We start from the raw sequence: 21772 nt of genomic DNA, 5'->3' as shown, positions 1-21772 counted from the left end.
AAATTAAATTAGTCATTTAAAAGAGGTGCTTGATTATGAGAGGATAATTTCACAGAGAATTAGATATCTGAATAAAATAGCTTATAAACAGGACTATCAGAGAAGAAATCAAAAATCTATGACAATTTTTTTTAGCATAGGGCCGAAATGATGCCATACTTCTCCATGTTATACTGCCACCAAGTGGCTAATTTCTTTATAAATCATACTTAATTTTTGTTATAAAAGCAAAAGTTATGGCGAAGATATTTTTGCAGAAAACAGATGTGTAAGATAAAAACAACCCAATTATACCCTCTTAATTCACCAGCTTTTAGCATTTTGTAGTACATTTAAGTATTTTAACATATGAAAGCCCCCGCAAATAGAATGATACACACAGACTCCTTCACAGCTGTAAAACATTGTTTGTGTCAGCTTCAACCACCAGGCCATTAACTACCATGCTGGGAAACCCTCATGCTATCTCTGCCATTTCTTTATGACATGTGGTGTTCTGTTCACAGCGGGGCAATTCTGCCCTGAAGTAGAGCGTTACATTGTGTGACTGTTATATCTTCACAGGATATATTACAGGACATTCAGAAACCCAAATAATTTCTAACTTCAAAAGATTTTTGATGTAGCGTACACATACTGGCATGGGAAGTAAAAGTGATCCTAATAGAAGACAGAGTGGGGGCTGAAGGCTGGGGGCTGGGGGCTGGAGAGATGGTGCAGCAGGTAAGAGCACTGGCTGCTCTTCCCAAGGCTGAGTTAAGTCCCAGAACCACATGATAGCTCACAGTCATCTGTAATGTGTTCTAGTGTCCTCTTCTGGCCTGCAGGCATACATGCAGGCAAAACACTGTATACATAATAAACAAAGAAATCTTAAAAAAAAAAAAGAAAATAATGTCTCTGGAGGTAGCTAGAGTCTTTACAATCTTTACAATAAGAATAGTTCCTCATTCTTGGGCAAAAAACAGAGCATAAATATACTCTTAAGCCCAACAAATAACAGGCTAAATTAACCAAATCTACTACTCCAAAGGACTGGTTTTAGAAATAATGAATTCTATTTGTTTCTTTGAGCTGGTACCAAATGATCTCCATAGCTCTTCACTGTATGGTGACCTCCAGGCAAACCATGTCTGGGCAATCTATGTTTGTTATCACTGTGAGGCAACCATCCGGTACCTTCTAGTGTGTTTCAGATGACACAGTAGACCTCATATGCTCTCTGCTGAGTCTCACAATCATGCCTGTAACTTCATCATAACTAAGCATGCTGTTTACTGAGTGAAGACTTAGGAATGGTAACTAACTTGTCAATGTCTCACCTAGTTGTTACATGTATTATGTACTGGTCACTAGGCTCATAAACTAATAGTCTCACTTTTGCAGCAGTTCATGGTGGTGAACCTGCCAGAAGTCTGCCCCCCGCCAAAGATGACCCTGCGTCTCTAAGGATAAGTCACAGGGTGTCAGCACTACCTGGCCTCACTGCGTTCTAGATCCCACTGCAGTGTGTATTATTGGGCTAAAACACTGAGCACTGGCTCTTCAAAGCTTTAGTCTATGGTTATGTTTCCCAGATATCTTTCTTGATCACCCCATCAACACACTCTAATTATGGGAGGCTTGGGAAGTACAGAAGATTATAGAGGGCACACAGGATTTCAGACTCTGTCACAACCTAGGGACAGTCATTTGAAATATTTGTTTCCACATCGATACCTATTGGAGATCACATGCTCTAGCAATGCCACAGTGTGTCTCGTGCATCCAGTGTTATATAATGAGCACTTCCTCATTAAAAATTACTCAAAACACACTTATGATTGCTTAATATTCATCATGCTCATACAATGCAGTATCCATTCAACCACACTACTGTTGAAAAGCTGTTTTGAACATAAACTGTTGACTCACATAAAATAGCCGAGGTCCTAGCTCCATCACTTGGAATTACATAATCCCAAATGGATTATTAATCCTTTCTGTAATTTATGTTCTTCACAGCAAAACTGGACAACAGACATGCTTCGCTTAGGGATTTTAATGACTGTCTTAGTTACTGTTCTATTGCAGTGAAGAGACACCACGATCAAGGCAGCTTATCAAAGAAGGCATTTAATTGAGGGACTTGCTCACAGTTTCAGAGAGTTCATGATTGTTATGGCAGGGACAAAGGTGGCAGAAGTAGTAGTTCAGAGCTCACATCTGACAAGCAAGTTGCAGGCAGAGAAAGAGAGAGAATGAAAGAGATTAGTTGGGTCAGATCTGGACTCACCTTCCCCACTAAGGCATACCTTCTAATCTTCTCCAAACAGTTTCACTGACTAGAGGCCAAGTATTCAAACATACAAGTCTGTGGAGGGCCATTCTCATGAGACACAATGAGACAGTTGTTTTATATAAATTAAAGCCTCAAAAACATTATTTATTGCTATGTTGGACATTTAAATTGACTCCAAATTCTCACTATTATAATCAGCTTTGGGACAAGTGTCATTGCACAGGAATTTCCTTTCCTTATCTGTTGATTTTCCCTATATATCTTGAGCTCCGTATCTCTAATTATTTTTCAAGGCTCTATTTCTTTCCAAAAGAAAGAAGAGTTAAAGCAAAAGGTAACTTTTTTTTTTTAAACCAACCAACTATTTTCTTAAAACCTAAGCATCTCCTTTAGGTTCCTGTCTTTCTAATCTTACTTTAATAATTCAACTATCTAACAACATTTAAATGTTATCATCCCAGGTCAAACCTGGGAGGTGGATTTCAATACCATCAGACCATGCTCAAAAATTTGGTCTAGCCTATATTAACTGACAAAGTGAAGACACTGACCAGTACAACAGCTGGTAGGCATCAGTAGCCCAAGGAAGAAACAATAGTAAGTGAACAACCAACTCACCACGAGACTGGGAAAACTAAGCAAAATCAAGAGTTATTTTAAGGAAGCATGAATCATATTATCCAGGATAATTAAGGATGGCAAGGTATACAGAGATACTACCAACAGACTCTTTTAGTTCATGCGTTCCTCCATTGTTTACATGTTTACAGAGAAGAGGGAAGATGAACAAAGGCATCTTGTTGCAGCAATAAATAAGAGAAAGGGAAGCAAAACAACCAGAAGCTGTTCAAGAAAATCCCCCAAGCCATGTGGACCACACAGAGATGAGGGTCAGAGACCAAAGCATGTCAAAACTCTAGAGGTAAGAATTTTGCCTGTTGTCAAAGATTTTTTAAAGTTCCAGCCTTGGTTTTGGACACAGTCCTTCCCTGTTCTCAAGTCTGAATAGTCTAGGAGCCCCTTGGGAAGAACAGCACACACTCCTACCCACTGAGCAATCTCTCTAGCCCTTCAGTAATCTTGAGTTTTTACTTATCCTACAGAAACACAGTGGTTTATTAGAGGCAGGACCAGGAGATGATAAAACCTGGATGAGAAGTTCAAAAATGACTCATATTTCAAGGAGCGCTGTGTTTGTTTCACAGTTTATTAACTAAGAATCTACAAATTATAATTCATCTATATATGTGTGAATGACAAGTCTCTCATTATAAATAAGGGGGAATTTGGAAAACTCTGTTCAGCATTATCAAATTTGCATTACCCTTAACAGCACATATGCTGAGTTCTATTAAGATGTTTATTTTTTTTTTCTTCTTTAGGCACTAAAAATCCTGAAAAACTGATAACGAGCACCTAAACAGTGCTGGTGGCTCTGTAGCTACTAACTCCACAGGAACAAAGTGAGAAGGAGTTTCCCAGCTTGCTCACACTTGCCTTCCTCTGGAAAACCGTCCAGGCAGGTGTCTGTCTTCTCTGGGAAACTTCTACTGAAAGCTGCAGTTCAAGCACACTAATTAGTCATTATGAAATTACTGCCTTTCCCTTGGCGCTCTAGCTTCATAAAAGGATTGCGAAATTCAAGCCCTTTTCTATCACAGAGAGGTCTGTAGGACAGACAGTGTCACCGATTTACACTGGTAGCACTGAGTTCAGGGAACTTACACATTTTTAGTATTGGTTTTCTACAAATTATTGACGAATTATCTTTGTCATTTCCGGTATTATCTGTGCTTAAAGTGCCAGAGATTTCTATAACAGCTGTCCACGTTGTTGGCTTAGAAGCCCTTAGCCATTCTGTCTCACTGAGGCCTCACAGCCAGAGCAAACTGAATGTGACAGAAAGGGTCATGTGGACACGATTCTTTTTTTTTTTCTTTTTTGGTTTTTCGAGACAGTGTTTCTCTGTGGCTTTGGAGCCTGTCCTGGAACTAGCTCTGTAGACCAGGCTGGTCTCGAACTCACAGAGATCCGCCTGCCTCTGCCTCCCGAGTGCTGGGATTAAAGGCGTGCGCCACCACCGCCCGACAGTGGACACGATTCTTGAAGACAGACCTGTGCTTGTGCTTTCTGAGAGCCTGCGCTGCCAAGGATGCCAGGATGGGCAGACTCTCAGGGAAGTGCGCAGACAGCACTCAGGAGAATTCCTAAGATTCTTCCGTGCTCTCTGAAGCCTGTGATTACTAAAACCAGGTTTGAAACTGGTCTTGCCCTGCTTCTTGCCTTTGCTAGGTGTTCTTTCTTAAGGAGACTAAACAACAGGGCCCCAAACTATCACCAAGGCCTCTCGCCAATGCATGCTGCTTACAAAGAAGGTTTCCACCAATGACCAGGTTGCAGAGCTGTTGAATCCTCCCCAAAGCTTTTCCACGACCCCCACTTTTATGATAGATCACAGCTTAGTTTATACATCTTAGTGAGGGTACAGAGGCAGTGCCTCCACCCTCTTTTGCAAACAGAGCTCAGATAGACCCAGTTCACACAAGTAGATCATTAAGCCAAGCAGTAACTCCAGAAAGGAGAGCAAAGATCTCTAAATATATCTGTGGAAATGGCGGGTTGTGTGTAGTAGCCGACTAGGTGGCCTTGGGAGCCCACCTTTTACTTAAGTATCTGTGACACTTGAGTCCCTGGGAACCCAATCCGGGAACACTGTTTTTTTGTGCTATCTCCCTTATTGGGCTCATTTAGATGGTATTGTTTGCCTCTTGTTTCTGTCTTAGTTATCTAAGGAACCCTGAACCCGGGAACACTGAAAATTGGGAGCCGGAAACTAAACCTGGGAAGAATGGTAGCTAGTAATTCTCTCTGTTCTTGGGGTGGGAAGATGAGTTTCATTACATTTTCCAGGCTGCCCTTGAACTCCTGGTGGGATTTGCGCCTCATACTGGAATTTCAGGTGGTAGACACCCAACCAGAGCTTCTATTTGAAGGTTGCTATGCCATTTAGAACAATGCTTCTTACACTTCATTATATAAGAACCTGGGAGTGAAGTGGCTCAGGAATCTACACAGGTATTTCCAAACAACTGGCCCAGGGTCCCCACTCTGAGAAACAGTGTACTCTAGTTTATTTGACTGGAACCTGCTTGGAAAACTTATTATGAAGTGCCCATGACTATCCTGCCTTCAACAAAGTTACCTTTTCCACGTGTTCTTTTTTCCTCTTCTCAGACTGCCCCCTTCCTTATGCCATCTCAAGACTTTTGGTGTCCTGTGGTTTCATTATCATCGCCACAGATTAAGCCTGCCTCCTCATTAGTTACTCATGACGAGGTGTGAAGTACTCCATGGCGTGTTATGATTATTTCCCCACTTGTGCATTTTCGAAGTGAGTCCTCCAACAGAAACAAGGCTCTGTCAGCATAGCATTATTACTGACATATGTGTGGAGCATTTAGACAGGATGCTGAGATGGGGTGGACACAGGCGATTCCTGGTTCTCCAGGGAAGGCAAATGGCAGAACTGTTCTGGAACCCCATAGCCTGATCTTGCCAGAGCTTGGCTATTTGCCTGTTGTGTAACTTTTGGCAAGTTTTTGGACCTTATTACCTTCATCTGGTGAAGGTAATGGGTGGAACAATGATCATGCTGGTTTTACAGGACTATGTCAATATAGGACAATTTTTTTAAAATAAAGGACAATTTTGAGGTAAAATGCTTACCATGGTGCCCTACCGATGTAATCATCCAAGAAATGTTAGCTAATATATTACGTTTTAAAGACTCCCTGTCTTACTAAGTGACCTCTTGATAACATGCTAGGATAGAGGAGCATGGGTGTCTAACCAGCAAAACTTCCCCTGTGGGTGTCCTAAAGCCTGATCTTCTATTCTGAGGAACTGATTTTTTTTTTCTTTTTGGTATAGAGCTCTGATTTCCAGTAAAGGCTTAATACTCAAGGAAGGAAAAGAGATTAAGTAATTCAAGTCACCCAACTCTAACTATAAATGAGCTCTTTCAGTTTCTTTTTGAGGCTGGGTTTTTTTAAAGCTTTTATTGTTGTCATAGTTGGCAGTAATTGAAGCAGGTAGGCCAAGCACACTACAACTGACTAACATCTCAGCTTGAGGCCAGTTTTTGCTGCTTGTATCCTCCATCAATTCATCCCCAATCCATCCATCAACCCATTGATCCATCCATCCTTCCATTCACCCATTCACCTCCACCTACCCATCCATCCATCCATCCATCCATCCATCCATCCATCCATCCATCCATTATTTATTGGCAGACTTTCACTACATAGCCTAGGATGAACTTGAACTCCAAATTGTCCTGCATCAGCCTCCCATGTTACAGGATTGTAAGAATGTATACCTATGCCCTGTGTCCAAGATCAAGCTTTGAAGGTAAGGAAAAGGCACTCTTTAGAGAGCAGCAATACAGAGAAATGTCCACTAAACTAGTTCGATATACTTTGGGAAATATGGAAACATGGTGATACACATGTAATAATTTTTAGAAAATAAATTGGGAAAATCCTTTATGGAAGGAACATTATTGCTTGGACTGTATGTACTTCCTTATAAATAAACCCTTAATTACTTGGAGTTTAACTGCTGGAAAAATACCTATATTACCAAGCAAATTGGCTAACTATAATAATATTATGGAAATAGATTATGTTTTATGTCTCAATCACAAGTCATGTTAATATTCACCTGTGTAAATTGCTTCTCCCAGATTTTATTTGTATTTGTACATATAAGGTAATGATACTTACTATGAATTTTATTCTTTCCTATCTTCTCTAGAATAAAACTTCTCCAATATATAGATCTTGGTCTATTCCTTTGCTTACTGAGATTCTTAAGCACTTATAAGGCCTGCCGTGTGGTATAGGCTAAATTAATATTAATTAACACCATGGTATCTGTCTTTTCATTAATTCTTAAAAAGGTAAATAGTAAGGATTTGATAAAACATACTTGAGAAACTACTACAACCATTCTCCTAAGTCAATATAGCTTTTATTTCTAAACACTTACCCTTATACCCAAAGATAAATGTGGCTCACATTCCTCTCAAAGAAACTTCTTTTCCCAATAAATGTAGACTGCTACAGGGAACCAGAAGTAGACTGGTCAAAATGCAGAGACTAAGTGACCATAGGATGCAAAGACCTAATCCTTACATCTCCAACACAATCCCAATACCTAAAGCTCAGGAGACATGATGGGAAAGAGAGCAGAAATATTGTAATAGCCAGAGGACCAAGATGTCTGCTGTAAGATAGTATCTTCTAGACCCTATAGGGAGTTGTTCTGTGATCTCACAACAATATGGCTGCCTAAACAAGACCTGCATAATACATCAGTTGACTTGCCAGTGATGAGGAGACTTTCACAAGACTCCACCCCTAGATGAAGAGCTACAATGGCTTCTGAGGGAAGGAGAATTAGTTATCTTTAAAGGTAAGCTCTTTCATAGACTATCCATCTTATATGGTCAGCTCTAAACACATATACCTAAGTACAACAATGGATGGATTCAGTAGTACACACACACACACACACACACACACACACACACACACACACTGGGTCATATCCAAGAGGTGGTGGTGCATGTCTTTAACTCCAGCACTTGGGAGACAGATGTAGGTGGATCTCTGTGAGTTTGAGACCAGCCTGGTTTACAGAGTGAATTCCAGGACAGTCATGACTACCCAGAGAAACCTGTCTAGAAAACAAAACAAGACAAATTTGCCTAACTCTTAATCTAATAATTCTTTTTTAGACATAAAGAAATAAAAGCTTAAATGAAAATCTATTTAAAGAAGCTTACTGATAATGATGAAATGAAGTAGCTGAAACTTTGTTTGAATGAGGAAAGGGGGGCAGGAGAAATGGATCAGCAGTTAAGGGCACTGTCTGCTTTTTGAGAGGTACCAGGTTAGAGTCATAGCATCTCCACGTTGGTGCATATGTAACTCCAGTTTCAAAGGATCAGATGCCCTCTTCTGGCCTCCTTGGATATTGCATATATATGGTGTACAGACATAACTTGCAAGCAAGACACCCTCACACATTAAAAAAAAATCTTAGAAAAGAAAATAATTAGATTAATAAGGCAACAACAGCAAAAAAGATCAAGGGGATACAAATCAGAAAAGAAGAAGTCAAAAATCTCACTATTTTATGATGATATGATGGTTTACATAAGCGACCTCAAAAATTCTACCAAGGAATTTCTACAACTCATAAACACTTTCAGTAATGTAGCAGGATAAAAGATTAACTAAAAAAAATCAGTAGCCCTCCTTTACACAAATGATAAATGGGCTGAGAAAGAAATCAGAGAGACATCAACATTTACAATAGTCACAAATAGCATAAAATATCTCAGAGTAACTCTAACCAAACAAGTGGAAGACTTGTATGACAAGAACTTTAAATCTTTGAAGAAAGAAATTGAAAAAGACACCAGAGAGTGGAAAGATCTTCCCTGCTCTTGGGTAGGTAGAATTAACACAGTAAAAATGGCAATCTTACCAAAAATAATCTACAAATTCAATGCAAAGCCCATCAAAATCCTAGCAAAATTCTTCATAGACCTCGAAAGAATGCTACTCAACTTCACACGGAAAAGCAAAAAACCCAGGATAGCCAAGACAATCCTGTACAACAAAAGAACTTCTGGAGGCATCACAATTCCTGACATCAAACTCTGCTACAGAGTTACAATGATGGAAACAGCCTGGTATTGGCATAAAAACACATAGAAAGACCAATGGAACCTAATCGAAGACCTGGCCGTTAATACACACACCTATGAACACCTGATTTTTGAGAAAGAAGCAAAAGAATCAAATGGAAAAAAAGAAAGCGTATTTAACAAATAATGCTGGCATAACTGAATATCAACATGTAGAAGAATGAAAATAGATTCATATCTATCATCATGCACAAAATTCAAGTTTAAATGGATCAAAGACCTCAACATAAAGCCAGCCACACTTAACCTCATAGAAGAGAAGGTGGGAAGTACACTTCAATGCATTGGCACAGGAGACCACTCCCTAAACAGACACTGAGAGAAACAGTTAATAAATGGGACCTCCTGAAATGGAAAAGCTTCTGTAAAGCAAAGGACATGGTCAACAAGACAAAACTGGCAGCCTACAAATGAGCAAAGATCTTCACCAACCCCACATCAGACAGATGTCTGATCTCCAAAATATACAAATAACTAAAAAAATTGGTCATCAAAAGAACAAATATTTCAATAAAAATAATGGAGTACAGACCTAAACATAAAACTCTCAACAGAGGAATCAAAGTGGCTGAAAGACACTTAAGGAAATGCTCAACATCCTTCGTCATCAAAGAAATGAAAATCAAAACAACTCTGAGATTCCATCTTACACCTGTAAGAATGGCCAAGATCAAAAACACTGATGACAGCTTATGCTGGAGAGGTTGTGGGGTAAAGGGAACACTCTTTCATTGCTCATGGGAGTGCAAGCTGGAACAGCCCCTTTGGATATCAGTATGGTGATTTCCCAGAAAATTAGGAAACAACATTCCTCAACCCAGTAATACCACTTTTGGCTTATACCCAAAGCATGCTCAATCATATCACAAGGACATGTGCTCAACTATGTTCATAGCAACATTGTTTGTCATAGACAAAACCTGGAAACAATCTAAATGCCCCTTGACTAAAGAATGGATAAGGAAAATATGGTATATTTACACAATAGAGTACTACACAGCAGAAAAAAATGACATCTTGAAATTTGCAGGGAAATGGATGGAGCTAGAAAACATCTTATCGAGTGAAGAAACCCAGAAAGACAATTAATTATCACATGTTCTCACTCATAAGTGGTTTTTAAACATAAAGTAAAAAAATAAGCCTACAATTCACAATCCCAGAGAACCTAGACAACAAAGAGGACCCTAAGAGAGACATACATGGATCTAATCTACATGGGACATAGAAAAAGACAAAATCTCCTGAGTAAATTGCTAGCATGGGGACCATGGGAGAGGGTTAAAGAAGAGGGGAGAGGAAGGGAGGGGAGCAGAGAAAAAAACGTATAGTTCAAGAAAATCAATAAAAAAGAAAAAATATTTAAGTTTGATTTCTGTTTTATCTTTTAAGTAAAATTTATCCTTATGAAATAAATCTTAAGACTAGGCTCTGTAGATTCTTATTCTCTTTTATACTAGATGGAGGACTTTTGTCCTTAAACAACATCTGTGCTGGATATGGTAATACACCTGTAATTCCAGCACTTGAGGGTTGACACAGAAGAACTGTTGTAAGTTCAAGGCAATCCTATATTACAGAGTGATATTCTGTCTAAAGAAACAAATACAGGCATGCACACAGATGCACCATCTATTGGTCTGCCCCTGACCTGGAGTGGGGAAGGAGTATATGCCAGTCCACTTGTTCAGACAGAACTGGACAACAAGAAAGATTGAGAGTGTGGGTCAGTGGTGATGAGAGCGCTCAACATTTGAGCAACTCAGTGCAATGACCCATGAGCAATATGCTGTCTAGCAAATCATGATAAAATGGTGCTAATTACACAACCAAAAATGTTGACAAACAAAACAAGCTTATAGAGAGCAGTGCTTTGTAAATTTAAGTATATTGTGTTTAGTTATATGCATTTGAGCAACTCTAGATTTCATTTTAAAAGAACCAGGTTACTTGGGGCTAAAGAGATGGCTCAGCAGTTTTGAGCTCATCCGGAGGATCTGGGTTTAATTGCCAGTACCCATCCTGTGACTGACCATTATTCAGAGTTGCATTTCTGGGGGATCCAATGCCTTCTTTTGGCTTCTGTGGACTCCAGACCCAAACAAGTAAACAAAACTCCCATACACATAAAATCAAAATAAAATAAAATTTGAAAAAGAATTTCATTACAAAGCAAATCTACTTTCTATTGAGTCTCAAGAAGTTTGGCCAATACCAATTGGAGACAGAAAATATTAAATTTTAACTTGCAAAAATAGAGAACTGATAATTTATTGAAAATTATTCCCTTAATAATGTATCTCTAAGATTTGAACATCAGGGGGCGCCAAAATAACTTGGCTTGCTTGGCTCCTTCTACTTGAAATCACAGATCATGGTTGTCAAGCTTGGTTGTCAAGCTGTTACAAGAAGGCCTGACTGCTCTTCCGGCGGACGAGGGAGGGGGACCTGATCGGGGGAGGGGGAGGGAAATGGGAGGCGGTGGCGGGGAGGAGGCAGAAATCTTTAAAAATAAATAAAGAAAGAAAGAAGGCTGATGTTGTTAATGATGTGAGTATAATTAAGACAAATGTGTTGTTTCTGGAAAGCAAAACGAAACCTGGCAAAGAAGCTACACATACAGCATATCTCTGGTTCATGGAGCCACTCTGGAGTATTAGGACAGTTGTAATTGTTTGTTTTTATTCCTTGCTTACAATTGAAATCTATTCAGCTAAGATGGTGATATTGTGTGGTGTGACTAAATAGATATGTAATTAAACTAATAATAATAGGAACGAGATCTTTCTAAATCTTTATCAGTGAGGCCTTGCTGAAAAATCATTGATTCCGTGGTTAAGTGTTTTTAAGACTTTCTTGTTACATTTAGTATAATCAGTGTTTATTCACATCACTTGATTTTTTTATTTTTGTGACACATTTTTTTAAATGTAACTCAAAACAAGAACTGATAACAAGTTAGCATGTTTGTAAGAACTGTCACCCCAACTGTGTGTGGAATACGTCCTTTGTGGGAAGAAATGAGAGTAAATGTGTAGAAACCTAAGTATCTCCAGGTGGCTTAAACCACTTCACAAATTGCCACCCTTAAAAGGCTCCAAGCAAATGCTGATTTCAATGTTATCACCCTTCACAGAAAAGCCTTTCTCAGTGGTGGCAGGCAAGCTGCAGGAATGCTTAGAAGAAGGAGACGAAAACACAGAGAACACAGTATTTAAGCAAACCTACCTGTTTGGGGAGTTTTGTGAGCAAAGGGTGAACTCCAGGGCTGCCAGCTTCTTCTACCTCGTCCTCGGCATCTCACTTGAAATACATACTCGCTGTCTGGCTCCAGGTAGAATTCTGATTGCTGCACATCTGTGAAGTTGGTGTCAAGTTCCTTAACCTATAATAGATGCACAGAAGGAGTGAGGTGATGTGATAGGCATTTAGGATGAGTTATTCCATTCAGCAGATCCATGGAACACTACTAGATTCCTGGGCACTTCCCAGAGTCAGAGAAAACAGGCAGGAATAGAGTATTTTGTATAAAACACACACAACCAGATGCAAGTTTTAAAATTATAAAGGAAAATCCATACTGGTTTATATTTGACAAACTTGGAAATCTCTGGAAATTCCAAAATATGATATCTTTTGCACTTTGGGATAGTTGCCCCTCCCCACCATGGGATGGAGAATTTCATTGTAATCATTCATATTCTTTCTCTGAGGTAGACCTTTTTTTTTGAGTTAGAATCTGACACAGGCTTGGCTGGCTTCAAGTGATGTGTATCTGAGGATAATCTTGAACTTATCCTCTTGTCCCATCTAACTATCACTATGATTTCTGATATGCACCTGTCACTCAGTTATTTGGTGCTGTTGGTTGAATTCAGGGCAAGCGCTGATTATTTGTATGGATGACTTCACTGAATGAGGAAAATATCTCATTTACTCATGAAAAATTAGAAACAAATACTCAGAAGCTAAGTTGTTAAATTGGTTCTTAGTGGAGATTAGATTTATGTAATATATATATATATATATACATATATATATATATATGTATATATATATATATATGAATATGAAAGTGTGTGCCGAAGTGAATGAGAGCGAATAAAACATCTGGGAAAAGTGGATTCTAAAACTGCAATGGAAAGGAAATAGGAGAGAAAATAGCTCAGGAATACACTCATGATTTTATTTCTGGTATCATCTGTTATCAAGCAAAGTGAAAAACACACCCCATATCAGCTGGTTCATCCAGGAGAGAGGGACCAGGGCTCACTGCAGCACCACGTGGAAAGGGACTTACTGAAGTCATGGATAGGTATGACCTACCATGTGGGTGCTGGGAACTGATCCCTGGTCCTTTACAAGAGCATTGAAGGCCACTTTAACCAGGGGCCGTGTCTCCAGCCCCTTAGTCGATTCTTGATAGGAGCTTAAGGCTCCAAGACGAAGACTACAAAGATAACGAGTAGCTGAAGGAGAGGATCTGGCACTCAGAGGAGCGGGAGGATGCGAAGCACCAGTTTGCTGTATTGTTATAGAAACACGGAAACGTTATAGTGGGAAAGAAAGCAGCCCAGAGAATGGGTGTGGGCCAGAGAGCTGAAGGGGAAGTGTGTCCTTTTTATAGAGCTCATTTACATAGCTCCCACCTCTCCTATAAAAGCATCCAAGCTATCAGGGTCTACCTGCCCTGTGTTGATATGGGGGAAATTAATTAAATAACCCTTTTGGGCTCTGAATAAAACTGTTTGAGAATAGACTCAAATGGAAGAATGAGGACATTATAAGAGTTTAACAAGAAAACTCCTGGAGCAGGAATACTGTAAAACTTCAGCTACAGAAGGAGAAAACCACACATTTAAGCTGTCGTGGAGGTCATGAATGTCATGCATGGCCTATAAGTAGCCACAAGCTTTTAAGTAAGAAGTCCAAAATATTGGGGGATGCATGATTCAAAGTGGACCCCCAACATGGCAGTGACATCGACAATGTCCTAAATGGCATTCTGAGCTCAGTTCAGGCTGGACTCTGGTTAGGTAAACAGAAGATTGCTAGCAGATAAACAAAACCCTAAAATCAGCATTCTGAAACTTGTGAAGCAAGTTCCTGCCTTTCAGGAAGAGCCACTACTTCCCTTATCTGTCCCTACAGTAAAATATCTCCAGTAATGGGGCATCTAGTTCCCTAGTAACACATAATAAAGTCTCCTCTCTAGTCCCCAGGCTCCTCTGGCTCACAGACTTTCCCACTTGATACTCTAATTTCCAGGCTATTCCCACTTCCTTCTGCAGCAGCCCATCTCTTTAAAACTATCAAGACTTTTTCTGCATTTTGCATGGCAGCTTTGAATTTCTTCAAATAAAGCTTTCTTTCTATAAATTGTGTGGTCCAGTTTGGTGGTTTCTCTGTATCTTCACTTACAAGCAAAAAGTCTGGAAAACATGTTTAGAAAATACCGAAAAGTCTCACTTTTCTGAATAATTCTATATACTTTCTGAATTATTTAGAAAAGCATGCAGACTTATGACCTTATGTTGCCACTGAACTTGGGGCAGAAAGAAGAGTATCAAACTTCATTAAAGAGCTAATTATTCTATCTATCTCTTAAGTATGACAAGTGATCCCTTCTTCCTAGGGGTTGTCCCTTAACCAAAGTGATTGACCCAGCATAAGCAGAATGTTAGGTCTCTACGCAGCCAGAGATTTTACTTACTTTACCAAGAAGAAGTTTTGTCTACTCTAAAGGACGGAGAGAATCATATTAGCTAATGGGTCCCTCCTTATTCTCCTCACATTCTCAAGGTCACTCTTTCCTTTCTCGAAATGTATTCTCAAAATGTATCCTCAAAATGACCTCCTCCCCTTTTCCTGCTTCCTGGGATTAGAGACAGTTGCATACATTGACTCAAAGTGCTACTGTGAACCTTGCCATTTTTTTGAGACATGTAAGAGGGAACACACTCCACCTCATGAGTCTGAACATCCCTCAGACAATCCATCCTCCCTCAGTGTACACTCGAACTCCTAAACCTGAGACCTATGATAATGGTGCCAAATCCCATGAGGGGGCTCAGTTGAAACAGATGCTCTTTGGGACCCCTACCCCTCTATGCTTACTACTGTTTCTTCCACACTCTACACTGGCCTCTTTTTTTCTCTGGTAAGTCTCTCATTTTTGGGACAACTGCCGTTTCTGGACCAACTCAGAGCCTCACTTGAGCTTGGGTTGGAACTCATTGCTCTAAACCAGTCAGTTTTGGGGATGCCCAAACTCAGCTTGGTTTTCTGGATGTGACAATGGCCACACATTTGGGAGATTAGTAAGCAGAGGCTTCCCTCACATCCCTCCACTCGCTTGACTTATCAAGCCTCATAATGGATACAACCCATTCTTGCTCAAGGACTCTTACAGGTGCCTTTTCTCAAAATGCCTTATCCTGGGCAGAAATCAGACCCAAACGGCCAACATTCTTCTGTAACATCATCTTGTCACACACACAAAAAATAAATAATGGCTGTCAATGGCCTAAATATGGGTATCTTTGATGCAAGCATTTGTACAGACCTAGATTTTATACTGCATAGTGGCAAATGGTTTGACAATTCCTGTAGCAAATGCCTTTTCTAACTCTAAAATAGCTTTCTCCCTCCATGCTTTTCTTTACTACATTCTCCACAGTCTCCAGGAAACCTCTTTCTCTAGCAAGTAGAAGTCGGGAACTTTTCTCTGTGGGTGATAGGAAGATGCCTCATTCCTACACAGATCTTTACTTTGCTATGATGGCAAAAGGTCTGGCTTCTCCTGTGTTGAACTTGGGTTATGTTTGTCTCCCCTGACACGTGGTGGTTCATGGATGCTCCTTCTGGCTCTCTGGGGTCTTTCTAAAAGCCTACTGATTTCTCTTGGGCCTGACTGATGCCGATGATTCCCACCATACAGTTAGTTGTTCCTCATCTCCCTCCATGTAGATATGTCATGACTAAGACAACACCATCTTGACCTGACTCCATGTTGTGCTTACTTAAACGGTTCTCAGTTTTCTACCCCATAATAATTACAGCTACCTTGGCAACACATTTGATATTTCCATGACCTTGACCATGGTCCAGGTGTACTAACTAAAATAATTAATATTTATACAAACATTAACAAACAACATAAACTAAAATAACTGAGGAAGGTATAAATAAAAAATAATCATCATGTCCTGTCTAAAATAATTACTATATTCTTCCAGAAATGAATGTTTCAAAGTTACTCTGACCCTCATCTAACTTTATTGTAAATTATGGTCTTTGTGACTTTTGCCTTTAAAAACGCTGTTTCACTGAGCTTTGGCACCAAGAGACTTTGAGGCATAAGCCTGCTCTTGGTCACTGGCTAATAAAGACCTCATATACTTTTAATTGACTTAATCATGGTGGTTACCTGTATCTTTCTGGTATGGATTATTATGGGTGCCCCAACTCGTCTCCAGGGCTACACATCACAGGAGCCTCTACTGCTTTTCTAGTAACACATGCACCAGCCCCTACTTGCCCCCTCCTGACCAGACCAAACAAAGTTCACCTACATGGATCTAATCTACATGGAAGTAGAAAAAGAAAAGATCTCCTGAGTAAACTGGGAGTGTGGGGACCTTGGGAGAGGGTTGAAGGGGAGGGGAGAAACAGGGAGGGGAGCAGAGAAAAATGTAGAGCTCAATAAAAATCAATAAAAAAACCTGTTTGTCAAGGAGTCTATAAAACATATCTTAAATCTTTTTGGCATCACTTCCTTTGATGTTGCTAAGTTTATTTTTCCTCAACCTCCTTTTCAAGAAATGGAATTCAAAATGCTTTTGAAACGAATTATGGGCCTCTTGTCCTTTCTCTCCCTCCTCTCCCCTCCCCTCCACTTCTTTCCCTTCCTTCCCTCCCCCCAACTTATTCTCTTCTCCTTTTTCCATCTCTTTCCTCCTTTCCTTTCTTACATCTCATGGTCTAGACTTTTACAAATCCTTTAGGTACATCTAACAAACTACTGTGGTCTTATTATGTTCCTTATCATTCTTTGAAGAAAATAACCTCAAAATTCACCAGCATTTTAATGACTATTGGAAAGAAGTGAGACACTAAGAAACCTGCCTGTCTACCCCATGCTTTCAGGTGTGTCTTACTTTCTTCCCAAGTGCTTCCCTCTTTCACAACCCTCAGGCTTAAAATCTACACTAAAATTTCTTCATAAAGTTCAACTCTGTTTTATACTGATTTGCATCCCCATTTTTTTTTTCTCCAAGAAAGCCAAGGATGCCTCTTAACCCACAAGAATCTATAAAGCACTAAGGGAACTTCTCCAACTGCTGGGAGCAACAGTCCATGTCTGTTTGCCAGCATAGTTACACTTTCCACTCTCCAGTTTCACATTGTGGCTTTGAGATAAAATATGCTGATGCCGGCAACATATATCACATACAGAATACAAGTAGTGTAACTGTCCTAACAGGAAAAAGATATTCTAAAGAGCCATTTGTTTCTCTCCTTTTAGTGATAAAAATATTGAAACAATTTCCCCCAAAATGTAAGAATTCATTAAAAATCTCACACTAGAATGAAAAGGTTGAGGCTCCGGTGCTAGTCAGAGGGAGAGTTTATCTCCCAGAAAGATATTTTACACAGTCACAACAACTTGAAGGATATGGCTGGAAGTAAGAAAATGATGAGAGTGGACAGCATCTTTACCAGGACTTCTTAGTTATACACATCTTTTGCTTTTTGTTTTAACCTAAACCTCATATCAGAACCCTAAAGACAGATGGTACAATGGTGGAGGTGGTGTCTGTCACTGGACCTCTTTGTTTCTCTCCCAATATGGCCACTGAATAAACTCCCTTTTCTGTTTTACACCATTACTTAGTCTCTTGAATCTGACATAATTTGACATAAGGAATGTGTATCCAGCTGGGCATGATGATGTATGCCTTTAATCCCAGCAGTGGCATGGTGTAGGAGGTCCTTTTGTCTATATATGTTGCTTTTATTGGTTAGTGAATAAAGAAACTGCCTTGGCCTGTTGATAGGGCAGGACTTAGGTAGGCAGGAAAGATGGAACTGAATGCTGGGAGGAAGAAGGGTGGAGTCAGAGAGATGCAATGTAGCCTCTGGAGACGGATGCTAGAACTTTATCTGGTAAGCCACAGCCTCGTGGCAATATACAGATTTATGGAGATGTAATGTAAAAGTTAGCCAAAATAAGAAGCTAAAACTAATGGGCCAAGCAGCGATTTAAGTACTACAGTGATTATTTTGGCTCTAAGGTAGCCAGGCGGCCAGGAACTAACAAGCACCCTCGCACTACAGTGGCAATCAGGAGGTGAGGCAGGCAAAACTATGTGAGTTTGATCAAAAAGCAAAGGAAGGTAGAGGTGTGAGAGTTGAGCCCTGTTTAGTCTACAATACAAAGTGAGTTCCAGGACAACCAGGGCTGTTGTGTAGAGAAACCCCATCTTGAAAAATCAAAAAGCAAACAGACAAACAAAAACCAAACCACCACCACCACCAACAAAAAAGTGTCCAAACCTATTCTATTTGGGCTACTGATTGCAACAACTCTAATAACAATAAGGACCAAAGTTAGAAGGTATTCAGTTAGCATACCCTAAAACCCAAACCAAAGACCCAGCTCAAAGTAGAAAATTATAGGCAAATATTCCTTATGAAAACAGGTCCAAAAATTCTCAACAAAATACTTGCAAATCAAGTACAAGAACATATTAAAAACATTACCCTTCATTATAAAGTTGACTTCATCCCAGAGATGCAGGATGGCTCAACATACATAAATCAATAAAAGTACTCCACAATACAAAGAGACTGAAAGACAAAAGTCACATGATTATTTCATGCGATGCAGAAAAGGTCTTTGACAAAAGTCCAACAACACTTAGTGATAAAAGATCTGGAGAGATTACTAATAGAACATACTTTAACATAATAAACACAATTGACAACAATCCCAAAGCCAACATCAACCTATACAGAGAGAAACACAAAGCATTTCTACTAAAACCAAGAGCAAGACAAGGCTATGTACTTTCTCCATACCTATTCAGTATAGTACTTGAAGTCTTAAGTAGAGCAATAAGACAACTGAAGGAGAATGAGAGGATGCTGTTGTAAAATAATCCTTTTGTTTACTGTGAAGATGTGTTGCTCTCACTGTTAATAAAGAACTAATTTATCTACAGCTGGGCAGGAAGAGATTGGGTGGGAGAGACTAGGAGGATGTTGGGAAGAAGGGCAAAGTCAGAAGAGTCTAGAGGAGACAGAAGAAGCAGGAAATGAACATGTTGTATGAGATAAGGTACCAAGCCACGTGGCAGAACATAGATAAAAAATATGGTTAATTTAAGATATAAGAGCTAGTTAATAACAAGCCTAAGCTATTGCCTGAGCATTTATAATTAATAATAAGTCTCTGTGTAGTTATTTGGGAAAAGCTGATAAGATAGAACTAACTGGCTGTCCAGACCAAAAAACTCAGCCTACAGGATACAAAAAAGAAAGGATTAAATAAAAGTATTTTCATTCTCAGATGATATGACTTTACATAAAAGATCCTAAAAACTCCAGTGGGAAATTTCTATAGTTGGTAAACATACTCAGCAAAGTAGCTGAATACAAAATTAACTCACAAAAATCAGTAGCCTTTCTATATAAAATGGTCAACATACTGAGAAAAAGTCAGGGAAACAGTACTTTCCACAGTAGACTAAAAAATATATATCTTGGGGTAAACTTAAATGAAACAAGTGAAAGACTTGTAAAAACTTTAAGACACTGAAGAAATTGAAGATGATATCAGAAAATGGAAAGATCTCTCATACTCATGGATCATTAGGTTTAATATTATGAAAATGGCAATACTACCAAAAGCAATCTACAGATTCAATGCAATCCCCATCAAAATTCCAACATAATTTTTTACAAATTTTTAAAAAAAGAACACCTTTTAACTTCATATGAAAACACAATAAACTCAGGATAACTAAAACAATTCTGATTAACCACCAAACTTCTGGAGGTATCACCACCCCTAACCTCAAATTGTGCTTTAGAACTATAGTAGTAAAAACAGCATGGTACACACACACACACACACACACACACACACACACACACACACATTGATAAATGAAATTGAATTGAAGATTCAGATCCGCACATCTATGGGTGGGCACTTCATTTTTTGATAAAGAAGTAAGAAATACATACTGGAGAAAAGACAACATATTCAACAAATGATGCCAGTCAACTGGATGTCTGCATCCAAATAGTTTTATATTTATCATCCTATACAAGACAACCCTAAATGAACCAAAGCCCTCAACATATAATCATTATAAGAACCTGACAGAGGAGAAAGTGGGAATAGGCTTGAACTAACTGGTGCAGGAAAAGATGTTCTGAAGAGGACATCAATAGTATGGACACTAAGATCAACAATTAGTAAACAGGACCTTGTAAAACTGAGAAGATTCTGTGTGGCAAAGGAAACTATCATTTGGGAAAAGGAGTAGCCTAAAGAATGGAAAAAGATTTTTGTCAATTGTCCATTGGAAAGAGTATCTAAAATATATAAGGAACCAAAAAATTTAAGCATCAAGAAAGCATATAATTAAAAATGGAATTCATAACTAAGCAGAGAGTTTGCAAAAAAAATGAAACACAGGTGACTGAGAAATACTTAAGGAAATGTCCAACATCCTTAGTCATCAGGGAAATGCAAATCAAAACTACTTTGAGATTTCATCTCACAACAGTCAAAAATACCAAGATCAAGAAAACAAATGACAGCTCATTTAAGGAAATCATAGCACTTACTCATTGCTGCTGGGAGCACAGCTTGTACAACCATGATGTAAATCAGTGTGTGGATTCATCAGGAAGATGAAAATGTATCTACCCTAAAATCCAGCTGTACCACTCTTGGGCATACATCCAGAGGACTCTACATCTTACTTCAGAGAAACTTGCTCATCCATATTCATTGCTGCTTTGTTTATAATAGCTAAAATTGGAAACAGCCTAGATGTCTATCAATTTATGAATGAAAAATGAAAAGTGGTACATTTATACAATGGGATATTGTTGAACTGTTTGAAAAATCATAAAAATTGTAGACAAATGGATGGAGCTAAAAAAAGTCATCTTGAGTGAGGTAACCCATGACCAAATATTGTATGTTTTCTCTTATATTTGAATATTAATTCTTTTCTTTCAAGACAGGGTTTCTCAATGTAGTCCTGGCTGTTGTGGAACTCTCTCTGTAGACCAGGCTAGCCTTGAATTCACAGAGATCCACCTGTTACTGCCTTCCAAGTCCTGGGATTATGTGCTACCATCACGGGGCATAGTTGTTAGTTTTTAAGTCTTTGATATGTATGCTACAATGTGCATAATTAACCACAGAAGTTAGGGACTTAGTAAGGGAGTGGGAAGGAGAAGGGGATCTCCCAAAGAAGGGGAAATAGAATAAATAGAATGTATTGTTATGGAGAGATGGGAGGCATTGAATTGGGAGGGTTAAATGGGAAGGGGGAATGAAAGAGAGGGGTAATGGAGAGAATATGGGGAAGGGAGACCAACACTAAGGACGATCTGAGATACTATGTGGAAACCTACTATTGTAGAAACTTCCTAAAAATACATGAATAGATGAAAGAAATCTA

At 39.1% G+C, this 21772-nt stretch overlaps 1 protein-coding gene across 1 annotated transcript in view; it reads right to left on the bottom strand.

Annotated features, from left to right (window-relative positions):
- The window catches only part of Il23r (interleukin 23 receptor), a 146624-nt gene that overhangs the window by 56188 nt on the left and 68664 nt on the right, over positions 1-21772 (bottom strand). Inside the window, exon 9 of the mRNA XM_075982152.1 lies at positions 12291-12447. Coding sequence (XP_075838267.1) covers positions 12291-12447 — 157 coding nt within the window. The remainder of the gene's footprint in view (positions 1-12290; positions 12448-21772) is intronic.

Source organism: Microtus pennsylvanicus, chromosome 8 (assembly GCF_037038515.1).
Source record: "Microtus pennsylvanicus isolate mMicPen1 chromosome 8, mMicPen1.hap1, whole genome shotgun sequence".
Classification (NCBI taxonomy): Eukaryota; Metazoa; Chordata; class Mammalia; order Rodentia; family Cricetidae; genus Microtus; species Microtus pennsylvanicus.
This window is presented reverse-complemented; position numbering and strand designations above follow the sequence as displayed.